A 14247-nucleotide genomic window follows, 5' to 3' on the forward strand; every position below is an offset into this window, starting at 1 on the left:
AAACCTGCCGCGCTTCGAAAAATGTTAGTCTAATGCATACAAGCTTTTTCAAGGCGGACGGAGCGTTGCGCATCCGGCAAAGCGCATGTAATCGCTGCCCGCGGCGTTTTTTTTTTGTTTTTTTTTCGAGCAGCGAAATAATTTTAGTCAAGCAGCAGGCCCCCTCTTCGGCGGGTTAGGCCGGATTAACGGAGGCGTCTCCTAATCCACTCTCCGTGTTGTCCCCTCGGGGGAGGGCGGTAAACAGGTGGGGGAGGGCGGTGAAGGAAGGAAAGGAGGGCAGGAGAGGAGGAAACGCAGAAAAAGTGGAAAGCGCGAACTGTACGGCGGCCTTTAAGTGAAGGAGCTTTTTGTAGTCGGAAAACTCGGGAATCGAGCTAAGCAGGTGCCGCTCGCGGTATGCGACGCTCTTTTTCCTTAGAAATTCAGAAATAAGCCCAAGAACAGATATCGCCACTCGTTTTTTGTGAAAATACACATTTCAGGAAGCTCTTGCCACCTCTTTCCTCAGCTGGCGATGCTTCTGCCTAGCAAATATCCAGCCCCTTTGTGTGACAACGCGCAGTAACTCAGGCTCTTCGGCTGTTTTGGAACAATCCTACGTGAGAGGAATGACCGGGAGTATGTCAATTAGTGCTCCTGGGAGAATAGGATTAGACTGCTTCTGGGGAGGGCTGAAGGGAAACGTCTTACGGGAGCACTTGATGTAAGAACGAGCTCCCATTGCCTGACATACTGACACGGAGTGTAACTTCTTCTGAATCGGGAAGACGGAAACCTATTACCCCTTAACTAAGGACCTTCACCGTTGAATAAACAGCGAAACCGGTGAGTCGGTTGTGTTTGAGTCAAAGGAGAAGGTATTTATTGTTTTTAGCTCTATAAAAATGCCCGTGCGTCTGCTTTCCCGCACAACACCTCGGAGAGCCAATTACCTCAACTTACGGAGGCAGCTCAGGGAATGACGATGCCGAAGCATACGTTTAGACCAAAAAACGCGGTCTGAGTTGTGACATTAAGCAATGCAAAACGTCACTCTTGCATGGCTTAATGTCACAACTCAGACTCCGTTTTTTGGTCTAAACCTATGTTCCGGCATCGCCATTCGCTGAGCTGCCTCCGTAAGTTGCGGTGATTGGCCCTCCCAGTGTTGTGCGGGAAAGCAGACGCACGGGCTTTTTTTCGAGTGTATACAGTCATGGTGCGCCACCATAACGACTGTTCAGTATGGTTCACCTTGCGGCGCATAAGGAAGGCTGTTGCGGTATTAACAGGAAGATATGGGTTTTGGTAGATATTCTGTAATTAAAATGAGCTCGAATTACTGCTTCAAGTTATTATTAAGTAATGTCAAAATTGGAAAGTAATTGCAATGTAATGTTATTACCTTTAGTCTGCGGTAATTTGTAGCGTAATTCAATTACTTTTTTGGAATTTTCAAAAAGTCATTAGTAATGTAATTCAATTACTTTTTAAAAGTAATTTTGCCATCTCTGCTTATATGTCAAAACCTTATATGGCACTTGATTGTTATTCGACATTTTAAACCATCTAAAGAAGTATTCACACAGACTCACACACACACAAATCAATTAAAGATAGCCGTTTTGAAAATAATGACTTTGAAATTTATACTTAGTTTCCTCCCTATTAAAAGTTGCTTTTAGAAAATTTTGAGAATACCGATATTGTACTTCTCGAATATATATTATATAAATGTGTGTGCTGAAGATTTCAATCGATATATATACCCAAGCAACCCAGATTTGGCCAAGCATTGGCCAATGGCTGGCAATGGCCCTTTGACCAGTGGCCAGACAGTGGCCAGCCATTGGCCGATGAATGTCCACTCTTTGGCCATTGGCAAAGGACCATCGCCAGAAATTGGCCAATGTTTGGCCAAGATCTCGGCTGCTTGGGTAACCTTTATGTCATAACGTTAAATGTATCAAAAGTTACGATAAACCAAAGCAGGGAAATTATCCTTGGAGTGGCCAGGTTCCAAATTTATTTTATATATATATATATATATATATATATATATATATATATATATATATATATATATGAAGCTTCTACTGTAGTTCGAGAAATTGTGCACAAAGTTTCTTTGTTCTACGAAAGGTGTCCGAGTCTGGCGAAACACCCAAACGCGCGTCCTGTGTCGACTGCCAAAACCTTAAAACCTGTCTTTAACAATATTGAAGCAAAGCATTAAAACAAAAATTGAGGACAAATGCATTTGTCCCAAATAGAATCCTAAGTTTCCGCCTAGCAAAAAAAAAAAAAAAAGTAATTTTTTTAGTAAATATTTTTTAACGTTTCTTGTTCACTAAGACTTTTTTTTTCTTCTACGATTTGAATTGATATCTCATAACAACGTATATATGCTAAAACATAATTCGATTTGTTTAATGGAAGCGCGACGTACGATCTCTTTCCCATTCCCAGTGACAGCACCACTGGAAGAACCCCTTTAATGCAGAATCTAGTAATTTGATCACTAATATCGAGTTTCATAGGTATGGTAAACACGAGCATTCATTGGATAATTCGCCCACTGCATGTGCTATAAAGCTCTTAAAAGACTTTCTCGAAGCTCCTGCGTGATTCGTTGTCAGTTATACGCCAAACGTTTAAAAAATTGAGAGTAAAGATAAGTATATATGTATTCTATGATATCTTTTGTACTTCTGATTATTTGTAAAAAACACTTTAGTGTTTGCCGAGCCTACGCGATTTCGTTTGGTTGTTAATTCCCTTAGTTGTACACTGGCTCTGTTGTCGATGATTTTTCTGTTGCAGATTTCAGTTGACTTTGCATCAATATGTTGACTATTAATTCTGCTACCTATACTTAGCTTCGCGGGCGGCACAAGCCAAACCCGCCGTTTCAAGAAAGGAACTGCAGCTTACCTTCGCCTGTGTTGGTGGCGCGTGTGGTGGTGACCAGCGCATGTGACCGCAACCAAGGCTGCCGAAACTGCAAAAAGAAAGCGCCATTGGTAAGAGGTCTTCCCTTTTTAATTGCTGAGTTTAGGCAAAGTTAAAGAAACCCTGACATCCAGCAGTAGGTCAGCGTGGCAAAATAAATGGAAGTACCCCTCGGTGACAAGGATTCCGAAAATGCAATTTACCAATACTATTTATAGGCCAATACGCGGCGCTAATCACGAAGAAACCGGCGTTTGCCCAAACCAGGTCTGGGCGAACGAGAAGTTTCCCATTTTTGACCACCTGAGACTGGGTGGAAGAAACACGACGACGTCTCAAGAAGTTTCCGTTTTAGGGCTTGCTTGTGCACTCAGCTAGGACAGGAAGGGGGGGGGGGGGGGGGGGGGGGCTGAGGGAGGTGCGACTGCCTATCGTTTCGGAAAGTGCATAAACTGTTTCGAGCGCCGAGTCACAAAAGAGAATAAAAATAATGACATATACAACTGTCTAGTAGGGTCAGGAGAAGAGCCGTGCTGCATATGTCCACCTCTTTCTACCAAAAAAAAAAAAAATCTGCGTTATTTTTTTTTTTGTAATTGTCCCACGAAATTATTACGACCGGGTGAAGTCAGTGTGGATGTTTGTTGATGCTTTTGCCTACACCCACTCGCCCAGCAAACGGACAAAGGCCACCGATGGGACGTTGCCCGTGACACTCACGCCTGACTGTAAAAGCTAAATGGCGGCAGGACTAACCAGCTATATACATATTGTGCCATGTCACTTCTCATTAGCAGGTGAGGGTATAGGCAGAAAGGTTAGCTTTGCGACGCCCGCAGTCTATTGGAACAGCAAAAATGGACGATAAACTATGCTGTCAGTCTAAATGAAGAGCGGTCGCGAACCGCGAGTTTCATCGCTTTCAACAGCAGGCAGCGAGCCTGCAGGGTAGTGCCGTCGAAACGGCTTCTAGTTTCAAAGCTCTGAAATGCTCTGAAACGAGAACGTCTGAGGAAGTTCATGTAGCGGCCCGCTACGGTTCTCGTCAGCGAATTGTGCACGTGGGAAGTTCGAGATGAAACTTACGGGGAAAGAAAGAAGACCGGACTTTTCCGAAAATTAGCGATGGCTGGCATGGACACTGGAGTTGAGACAGGAGAGGACGGTTATAAACACGTGGGACACGTAAATGCCTCTTGATCACTGATAACGATGCTTTTCAATAATTTTTCTACGGCATATATAGATCAGCTCTAAGCTCGTTCATTAATATTTCGTGTGATGTTTTGGTTCTGATGCGTTTAGTGCCTAGGTAGGATACATGTGCTTTATGAAGCATATGTTCTAGATAGTATATGTGCATCCTGTCTAGGCCATATTTCGGCCATATCTTTCCTTTTTAGGAAGTAGCCAGCCATTTACAGGAGGCAGTCGTGGCCGAGGCAGCCAGGATGGCTGGTTTTGGGTCCTGTGACTACTTGGGGAAATTGCGATGTACCGCTCTGCTTTTGTGCATTAAGTTCATGTGAGGATGCTGTATGAGCAGTCGTGGTCGGGATTCAGCGCCCGGCAGTCGAAGAGTGCGGACGCGCGATGGCTCGCTCTGTTAGCGAGGTGATAACGGCCGACGCCGGCCGCGGTGACAGGCATTTTTGCATCCCTGCCGACTACCGGATCGTGCTGCCGACGTTGCCGGTTGGAGACAAAGGAAAAAATCAAGTGTACCTTCACTGCGATGTGCACGCCAGGCCTATAAGGATCGTCGACTTCAAGGAGCCCTTGGAAAAAGCGGACCTTCGAAAGGATGTAGCAGGGCTAGGTGTGTGCCAAATGGGACACGTGTGGCTCTGTAGCCTAAAAAGTGCGGCAGCGAAAGAACGACTGCTATAGCTTGGCCGGCTCACGGCGAAGGGAAAGCTGTGCATCCCCGTAGACCCCAACCGGCAGGAAGTTCGGGCCAAGTTACATTGGGTCCCGTTCGACGTATCCAACGACACTCTCCGGAAGGCACTGGAAGAGTACGGCACAGTTCACGAGGTGACCGAAGAGAAGTGGCGAGTGGAAGGCTTTGAAGACATCGAGTCGACCACCAGGATCGCTAAACTGACACTCAAGGAAGGTAAGACGCCGGAGAACCTACCTCATCAGCTAAGGCTTCAGGGGGGCACGATCCTCGTTGTCGTACCCGGGCGGGCGCCGTTATGCCTGCGGTGCCGAAGGCAAGGACATATACGACGCGATTGCCGTGTACCTCGGTGCGGGCATTGCCGTTGCTTCGGACATGTGGCCCAAGACTGTGCACGCACGTACGCGAGTGCTGTAGTCAGCCGAGCGAGCGACGAGGGATGCGACCTCATCATGGATGAAGCGGAAGCAGAGGAGGCCGCTACATCGTCGACGCCATTTGAAAGGGCACAGCAAGACAAGGCGACAGTCGAAGGTCAAGACAACAAGAGAGCGGAGGCAACAGTCCGAGACGAAAAGCGCACGTTGACGGCTCCTGAAGCCAACGAAAACGAGGGGCAGGAGACAACGCCTGGAAAACCTTCACCGGATGAAGTGGCGGTGACGGCGATGGGGAGCACCGGCACCGAGTCTGCAGCCATCGAGTGTGAGCCAGCCATGGAACTGGATCCCTCAAAGGTGAAACGGAGACTGGCCGACGAGTCTCCGAAAAACGGCGCACCGGTACAGCAGTGGTCTGAGGGGGAGTTTCAGCTGATAGGTAAAAAAGGTCGCTAAGTCAGCAAACTGCGGTCCTCGTCGCTGACCCGCGACGGGGGTCTGTCGCAGTGAGTAGTGACCCTGGTATAATATGACGCAAAGGGTAACCGCCGGAAGCTGGGTCTGACACTATAAAAAACGGCACAACTAGCGTCTGGTCTGCGCATAGGGACCCTTAACGTTAGGGGACTTGCGGCACGCCGCCGACAGTGCCAGCTGAGTCGCCTTCTCTTAGAGAAGGACCTAGACGTTTTGGCGGTTCAGGAGACGAAGGTTGAAAGTGAGAGTCAGACCGAGTTCCTGGTAAAACCGTTTACATCGAGGTATAATGTCTGCGTCAGCCATGCTGTAGGTAGATCTGGGGAATGTTGTCTGTTCTTGAGGAGAGCTGCTGGGCTCATCGAAGAGAACGTTGTATCGTGTGAATCGGGAAGGCTTGTTTTCTGCGATTTTGTTTTCCTAAATCAAAAGTGGAGGGTTATGTGCATTTATGCGCCAAACGTGGAGAGTGAGCGACGCGCCTTTTTTGAATATATCGACAGATTTGTAATTAGTGACCGATTTACGATACTGCTGGGAGACTTTAATTGTGTTTGTATGCCAGAAGACCGGAGAAATCAAAGACGAAATAGCGATAGGTCTAGCGAAGTTTTAAATCAGTTGATTCAAGATAAGGGGCTCGAAGACCTGGCACCATGCATAACACCGGGACATTGGGTCCTTTACACGCACCACCAAGGCAGAGGTCATGCCAGGCTTGACAGGGTATATGTTTCAGCGAATTTAGTACCCCAATGTAACGATTTCGCGGTCAATCATGTCACGTTTAGCGATCACAGTTTGGTGAGTTTTACCTTGGGTCAGCGTAAAAAACAAACTAGCTTTTCGTGGGAGTTATGGAAGTTAAACGCAAAGCTCCTCGAGGACCAAGAATTGATAGGGAAAATCGAAACTAAGCTAGGCAGACTAGAAGACGTTTCGGAAAATAGCATATGTGAGGAATGGGAGCTATTCAAACAGCAAGTGAAGATTGACGCGATTGAACGAGCAACTAACATTAAGCGGGAAGAGCGAAGGGTAGAAAACGGTCTTCGACAGGATTTACAAAGGCTTTATGTAGAGGAAGAGAGAACGCCAGGAGCCTTCAAAGACGACATAAGCACTATCAAGGCTAAGCTTGAAAAAATAGATGAAGACAGATATAAAGGGGCAATCGTTCGTGCCCGTGCGATGAACTTGATTGTCGGGGAAACGCCCACAAAAAGGACACTTGCGTTGGAAAAAAAGTATGCAAGCGGGAACCGGATTGAAGAAATAGAGTACAGAGGCGCAGTAACTCGAGATCAGGACAGTATTCAGCATGCTTTTGTGGAGTTTTATACACATTTGTTTGAAAAGAAAATACAAAAAGAAAAGGGGTTTGATACGGAATTTTTGCCAAGTCAGCCGAAGCTAGATAGCGATACTACGACGTTTTTAGAATATCCGATTAGTTTATCAGAGGTCGAAAAAGCGATAGATGACCTAAGCGTAGGCAAGTCACCGGGACCGGATGGTTTGAGCACGGCCTTCTATAAGAAGTTTAAACAGCGAATTGCACCGGTTCTACATAGGGTTTTTTCTCAGTCCTATCAGAAAAAAGAATTACCACTTTCTTTTTTGTGCACGCACACGGTCTTGATACCTAAGTGTAATGACGCCGATAAGCTCCGTAGTACTAGTAATTACAGACCAATTACCCTGGCCATCGTTGACTATAAAGTGCTAATGAAGGTTTTAGCCAGTAGATTGCAGCATGTTATATGGGAAATCGTAGGGCCGCACCAAACCTGTGGGATAAAGGGTCGTAGCATTGGCACAAACATACACATTACTCGAAGTGTTCTAGAGGTCTGTGACGCGGAATATCGGAAAGCAGCTATACTTCAGATAGATCTTGAAAAAGCATTTGATCGGGTGTGCCATGATGTTCTGTTTACCATTTTACAACATGTGGGAGTTGGATCTGTGCTGCTGGAGGGGGTAAGGATGGCATATGTAAACTGCAAAACTAAACTAGTAATTAATAAAACAGTTAGTGCGGGGATTAACGTCCGCTCTTCAGTACGGCAGGGATGTCCCTTATCACCCTTGCTTTTCGCAATCTACCTAGAGCCCTTTTGCCGCTGTGTCATTCAATCTCAAGACATTAGGGGTTTTACACTACAGGAATGCGACATTAAAATATTGGCATACGCAGACGATGTTGCCATTTTTTGTTCGGACCCTCAAAGTGTGTTAAAAGCTGTTGAATTGACCAAAAGATTTTGTGAGGTCACTGCCTGCGCGGTGAATTGGTCAAAGTGCGTAGGGTTATGGCATGGTGAGTGGACGACTGCTCCAGTTGTTTTTGGGAATGTTCACTGGTCATGGACGCCATCAAAGTACCTAGGTGTTCCTCTGGAACATTACCGTGAGCCCACAGATTACTGGCGAGAAGAAATAGCTAAACTTAAGGCCACTGCCGAGAGGTGGGTACGGAGGGATTTATCCATTTTCGCGAGGGCGACTGTGTGCAATGTGTTTCTTCTGTCCAAACTGTGGTATGTCCTCGAAGTGCTGCAGTGTTCGAGAATCAACATTCAGCGGATTCACCGTGTATTTGCGGTGTTTATTTGGTTATCCCAATGGGAGCGAAATCGCCGTACCAATCTTTTTTTTAAGCCCAAAGCGGGGGGTGTCGGACTGTGCCACGTATTTGTCCGACAACTCGTCTCACGCTTTATGTTTATCCGTGACCAGCGTGATCCTTTTCTTCGAACCGTTATTCAGACAAGACTGTTTGACGTTTTACCGGGATTTGTTGTTTCGTCCTGCCGGGTACGTTGCGGACCTCTGTCGGGTTTTTTGCGCGAAGTTGTATCTGCCTGCCGTTTTCTGTTCGTTCGTTTTTCTATGAACTATTTGTCTAGTGTATCACGCAAACATTTGACGCGTGACCTAGTGGCTACGTTGTTGCCCATGCCAACGTATAGGGCCATAGGCCCTGGAGCCCCAGGAGATGATGTGTTACATCGGGTCAAGAACGCCATGGTACCAGCGGCGGTTAAAACTTTTTTTTTTAAATTACACAGCGAAACGTTGCCAGTAAAGACTTTTTTGGAGGCTAAGGGCATGAACCTCTACTGGTCGGTAAATTGTATTTTGTGCAAGCAACCGGAGAGCATCGAGCATGTCTTTTTGGGATGCTGGGATGCTCTTCTTTTTTGGGACGTGCTTCAGCGCACCATAAAGAAAGAGCTCCCCCTGTCACCTCAAGGAATCCGGTTCCTACCAATAGAACGTGAACCTGTGCCCTACGACATAATCATGCTCCTGGGGCTCCACGGCATATGGAAGAGCAGAATGGCGGTGCGGCATGCTGATGTTGACGCACGCAACCCTCGAGAGTACTTCATTGAAACTATCATATGGTTAAGAGAATGTTATAAAAAGATAAATACTGATGTGGAATGGTTACCAGTTCTGGACGATTTGGCCGTGCTTAAAACCTTTTAAATTAATCATCGCAACGACCTTCAGCCAAGCCTGGCTGATAGGCTTTTAACCCCTCCATGTTAAGCAATTTCTGCTGTTTTCGGGGCACCTTATTTTTATCAATATGTGTATCATATGTAACCTGGCAATAAAAAAAAAAAAAAAAAAAAAAAAAAGAGCAGTCGTGGCCGAGTGGTTAAGGCGATGGACTTGAAATCCATTGGGGTCTCTCCTCACAGGTTCGAATCCTGTCGGCTGCGTTATTTTGTTTTTCTTTTTGTACCAGAAATCTTAAAGCTATATGCAGTCCTCTCAGCCGCCCGCTAGAAAGCGCTCAAAAAAGAAAAAAAAACAAAAAACTATTGCACTCAAGCCAGGATCTGGTTGGACTGAAAAAATAGCAGCTATGGAACTCTCATAAGCATAATTGCATTTTATGAGAAACGTAGCCGTCAAAATTTGCCTTGCAGATAGGAATATTTTGGAGTGAATTAGAAGCAAGACAGTTATGGCACAAGCTCAGAGCGCCACTCGTATTATCTGTTCACAGTGCGCGTTTCGGGTGAATGTTTACGCTATGTGCTTTGGTAAGAGTTATGCAGAGTGTAAGAACATTGTAATATATTTGTATAGATTTTTCTTGCCTCCAACTGAAAAAAAAAACAACTCCTGGCGAAGTTGTAATCAACATATAAAAAAGCTGTATTGGTCAAGCTGTAATAAAGATAGTAAAAATAAAAAAGTATCAATTGTACAATAAAACAATTTTAAGAGAAAATTGAAAACGAACTGTCGTAGCCGTGTGGTTACGGTGATGGACCATACTTCGTTTCAGCTTAAGTCCAGACGCAGCCGACGCTACGAGCTGATGGGAACTGTCAAACAGCGTCAAAGGGCACCATCATGGTGGTCGTCATGTTTCATCACGTGCTCTATCATTGCTGAAGCAATCATAAACAAAAAAAGCCCAGTGACGGGCACTTTTGACGCTGCTCGATTGGTCCATCACCTCAGAGCGTCGTCTGTGATGCCTAGACTTAAGCTGAAACGAAGTATAGACAAACTCAACACTCTGACGTCACGCCGCTGCGGTGGCGCTGTTGTCGGCACTGGTTCGCCTAGGCCGAGTCTGGTTTCTGCGCGCGAGTAGTGCCCTCGCGTGGTGGGCAAACGCGGGCTTGTTTGTAAACAATGTGTTGGTCGACAGGAATCGTTTGGCGTCTCCTCCACAGGCTCGTATCCTGTCGGCTGTGGTTTTAGTTTTGGTACTCAGGAAGTTTAAGACCCCGAAGAAACATGAATGAATGAATAGCTTCCACAGTTTCGATTTCATGCTCATAAACGGGGTTTTTAATTCAGAGAAAATCCCATATTTTATAGCCGGTGGTTTCATTTTAATTCGATCAACCTTGTCGGGGTGGGTGCTCAGAATTATCTATAAAAAAATATGTGAAATCCCAATCCCTGTGATAAAAAAAAAAACTGTTTTTTTTTCAAAAAAATGAGAAATATGTTGTTCGAGAGTTAAAAAAATATGAAACGCTGCCGGGTGGAATGCGTGAAAATCGCGATTCGATTTTTGCTCAAGTTTAGACGGTATTTGCAAAATATTGCCTTCTCACTTAGTCATAATAATTTTTACACTATAAGTATGCAATGTTGACTGTTTTCAGAAAGTAATTGTTGTCTTTTGCCATTTTTGTTTATTTTTACCTAAAATCGCAAACATGCCACCCAGAGCAATTTTGACTAACATTGGGATAGCTATATCAAACGAACGGTAAGGAGCTATGTCATGAAACATATATATATATATATATATATACGTAGTTAATTATATAATCTATCGATTGGTACATGTTTCTTGTTCATATAATCTATTGGACAATTTTGATTTCGCCCCAAATGTGTACAAAAATTGAAAACAAAACGCACATTTTGAGGTCACTTCTCTAAAAAAAAATCCAGTTGTTTTTTTCTTCTAACATTTTTAATTCATAGCCCATAAGGTGAAGAAATCGTGTATGCAAGTCTTTGGTGTAATAGTTTTGTTGTATTTGGGTTAAGGCTATTGAAATAAGCGGCTGTTAAGCCTGTCACTCAATCCTTGGTTCAGCAATGCTGGCTTCACCACAATGCTATTTGCGGCCTCATTAATTACAGATGGTTTTAGAAGTCAGTTTATTAGAACCAGTTTGCTGTTATATATGCTCATGACTACTCCTGGAACATCTGAGGCTCGTTACGGGGGGGGTAATGAACCATTCATGCTAACAGTAATGCCACCTGCAGTCTGGGTGCGGGGCGAGCTAGACATTATATTTCGAGATCTGGCAGGCGAGTGTTCTTACCGAAGAAATCGCCGAAGCAGAGCGCGATTAAGCGAACTTGTATATGTAGCCTATGTTATATACGATAGCCTGGTTTCTGAGAAAAATGGGACCCCTTACAATTACTGCAAAAGCTGTTATAGTTAGAAAGAACAATTATTAAAATTTTCTTATTGCTTTGTAATTTTGCCTTAAAAATTACGACTGGAGGAAGCTTCTTGCTAACCCCTTTACTATGAAACATGAACAGGAGCGAAGCTGGTAGGAAGAATTCGTAGAGCTTCCGAAAGGCGGCAGCCAACGTTTGGTTGTAATTTGTTTAAGCAGTTTAACAAATCACAAACAAAATATTTCTGACAGCCACGCAAAACTTTCTTCAAACAGAGTCGTCTTTCAAACCGGGGTATCAACATAAGTAGCACTCCGTTGTTGATCGAGCTGGCTCAAACGCCGGTTCCTTTTGATCCGCGCGAGGGAGATCAATGATGGTCTCAGACTACTCCTTACGATAAGCTTTGTTGACCTCGTGCCTCCGACCGAGGCTGTGTACTGAACCGGTTCGCTGTCCCCAACTAGCCCTCTCTCACCAAAAGACCTCACTGCGTAAACTTGTCTGGCTCCGTTTAATCAAGGTTATCTAGAGGAGGAGACGAACTGAGCCGAGTTTTGACGCTATCATGCCGATCTCATGAATGCGCAGAACCTTACTTACGCAGTGGTAGCAATGCATCTGCAGTAATAATCGCTGTGATTAATGACAGTTGCCGGGAAGACCACTGTCTCGGGCACGCAAGCACCACACCAAAAAGGAACTCTTTGTCGGCGGTTATCTTTTTTAAGTTCGTCTATCTAATTGTGTACGTGTCTCCTAAAGTTTGCTGTCCTCGTTTATCCCCATACTATTATCGTTCCTTTTTTATTTATTACTTCCGTTCCCTTTAAATGAAAGGACATACAGCGCGCTCTTTCTCGGTGATGCTTTTCTGCGATTAAATTCACATAATCGTCGATACTAAAACAATAAGAAGTCAAAAACAGAAGAGAGATAATAAACACGCAAAAGAACGCGGCAATGAAGAACTCATGGGTTTGAATTTAGGTGGTCACTCGTATTTCACACGTCCGCGTTTCAGTCATGGCTGCAGTTTTCGGCGTTAAAAGGAAGTGCTGTTCCGACTACTTTGAGAGACATAAGCGAGTGATATACCGTGACCGATATTTTCGGCCCGTAACCGACCTCAACGTAGATGAATTGAAAAGAATCCTGGCTCCAACCAAAGATGCTACTGTTCTGTTGACGTATATGCTCTGCCAGAACTGTTTTCGACGCACCGGTAAGCAACTTTCAGCCTTTACGGTGAGTGACCCATCTTCAAGCTCTCCGGCAAGCTTCATTGAAGAGCATAAAGTAGTAGATGACATTAACGAAGAAATATCTGCGAAAGGGCTTGAAACAACTCTCTTGTAGATGCCGTCTGTCGTAAACCCAAAGAGCCGTCACTCCTATGCGACAAGAAAACAGCGGGAAATTGAAGCGTCGTAGAGCAGACAAGTACGTAAAAAGTAGGCTGCAGCATATAGCCTGGCAACGAGTGAGCCAAACTTTGGCACTGAATCCTCCTGCCTTAACTGTGACGAGTGGTGGGCAAACCTCAGTGAAGCCTTTGTGAATTAAGGCACCCTCTTATCAGGGGAGATGCCAGCTGCTCACGCTTGTGCCTTCAAGTGTAATTGTTAACGAGGTGGCACGTTTAATCTCAGAGTCACCGAGCTATATAGCATATTCTAAAAAAGGCCGAGCGACTTCGTGAACGTTTTGGCGTGTGAGATCTCTCGAGCCATACCAAAGCACTAAGATAGGCGAGGACATCGTGCAGTCAGCCACGCGCTTTTACACCGACGATGATTTCGACTCTTCCCGGCAGAGCCCCAACAAAAATGACGTTATAAACATTATGAAGGATGGTGAACAACAAGCCGTTGTCAAGCGCTAAATGACCAGGTCCATCCGAGAAGCCTACCAGCTGTTTAAGAAAGCTAACCCGGACCCCAAATTAGGAATGACCAAGTTTTATTCGCTGCGACCAAATGGGTTAAGCTGAACCCTGACCAAACCGTGTCTGCATGCTTGTCTGCCCTCAACAGCGTACGGAAAGAAAAAATAACGGGTGAGGATATTGTCACTTTGTGCCTTTGCCCTTACTCAACGCCCAATAGTTTACGGGGTGAATGTAAGAAACGCCCTAGCACCTGATCGACTCTCCTCTCAAGAATTACAATTGGTTCCAGATGAGGAGATTAGATTCTGCACGTGGGAGAACGGCAATTTGGTGAATAAGACTGCGGACTCGAACGCCTTTTTGAAAGAAGTGAAAAAATGGGCCACGAAGTTTTCTACTCACGTCTTCACCTGCAGAAGTTAACGGGAAGCTGTTCGGATTGAGAAGAGCAAGGTGACCCCTAGAGATATTGTCATGCATTTTGATTTTGCGGAAAAATGAACGGTGATCCTGCCACACTAAATACAAGAGCACCACTGGCACAAGCGTAAAATATCTGTTCACATTTGGCGCGTCGAGCTCGCACGGAACCAACTGTTTCGGTGTCGTGTGTGAAGAACTGTGCCATGACACTCCCCCCGCGGTACTCTTTCTGAGGTGCATAGAGGACTGGCTGGAGAACTACATTCCAGTTTATGCGTCATTAACGTGTATATCTGACGGTGCACCAGCTCATTTTAAGA

The 14247-nt window shown here is 45.1% G+C and overlaps 1 protein-coding gene and 1 non-coding gene across 4 annotated transcripts in view; one reads left to right on the forward strand and one right to left on the reverse strand.

Annotated features, from left to right (window-relative positions):
* Positions 1–14247, reverse strand: part of LOC8038470 — a 215804-nt gene that overhangs the window by 101419 nt on the left and 100138 nt on the right. For all 3 annotated transcript variants that reach the window (XM_042287120.1, XM_042287121.1, XM_042287122.1), the window contains exon 2: positions 2917–2983. In XM_042287120.1, coding sequence (XP_042143054.1) covers positions 2917–2983 — 67 coding nt within the window. The remainder of the gene's footprint in view (positions 1–2916; positions 2984–14247) is intronic.
* On the forward strand, positions 9353–9434 carry Trnas-uga. Its single transcript has one exon. It is a non-coding gene; the product is annotated as a tRNA-Ser (tRNA).

Source organism: Ixodes scapularis, unplaced genomic scaffold (assembly GCF_016920785.2).
Source record: "Ixodes scapularis isolate PalLabHiFi unplaced genomic scaffold, ASM1692078v2 PGA_scaffold9__187_contigs__length_104089568, whole genome shotgun sequence".
In the NCBI taxonomy this organism is placed as follows: Eukaryota; Metazoa; Arthropoda; class Arachnida; order Ixodida; family Ixodidae; genus Ixodes; species Ixodes scapularis.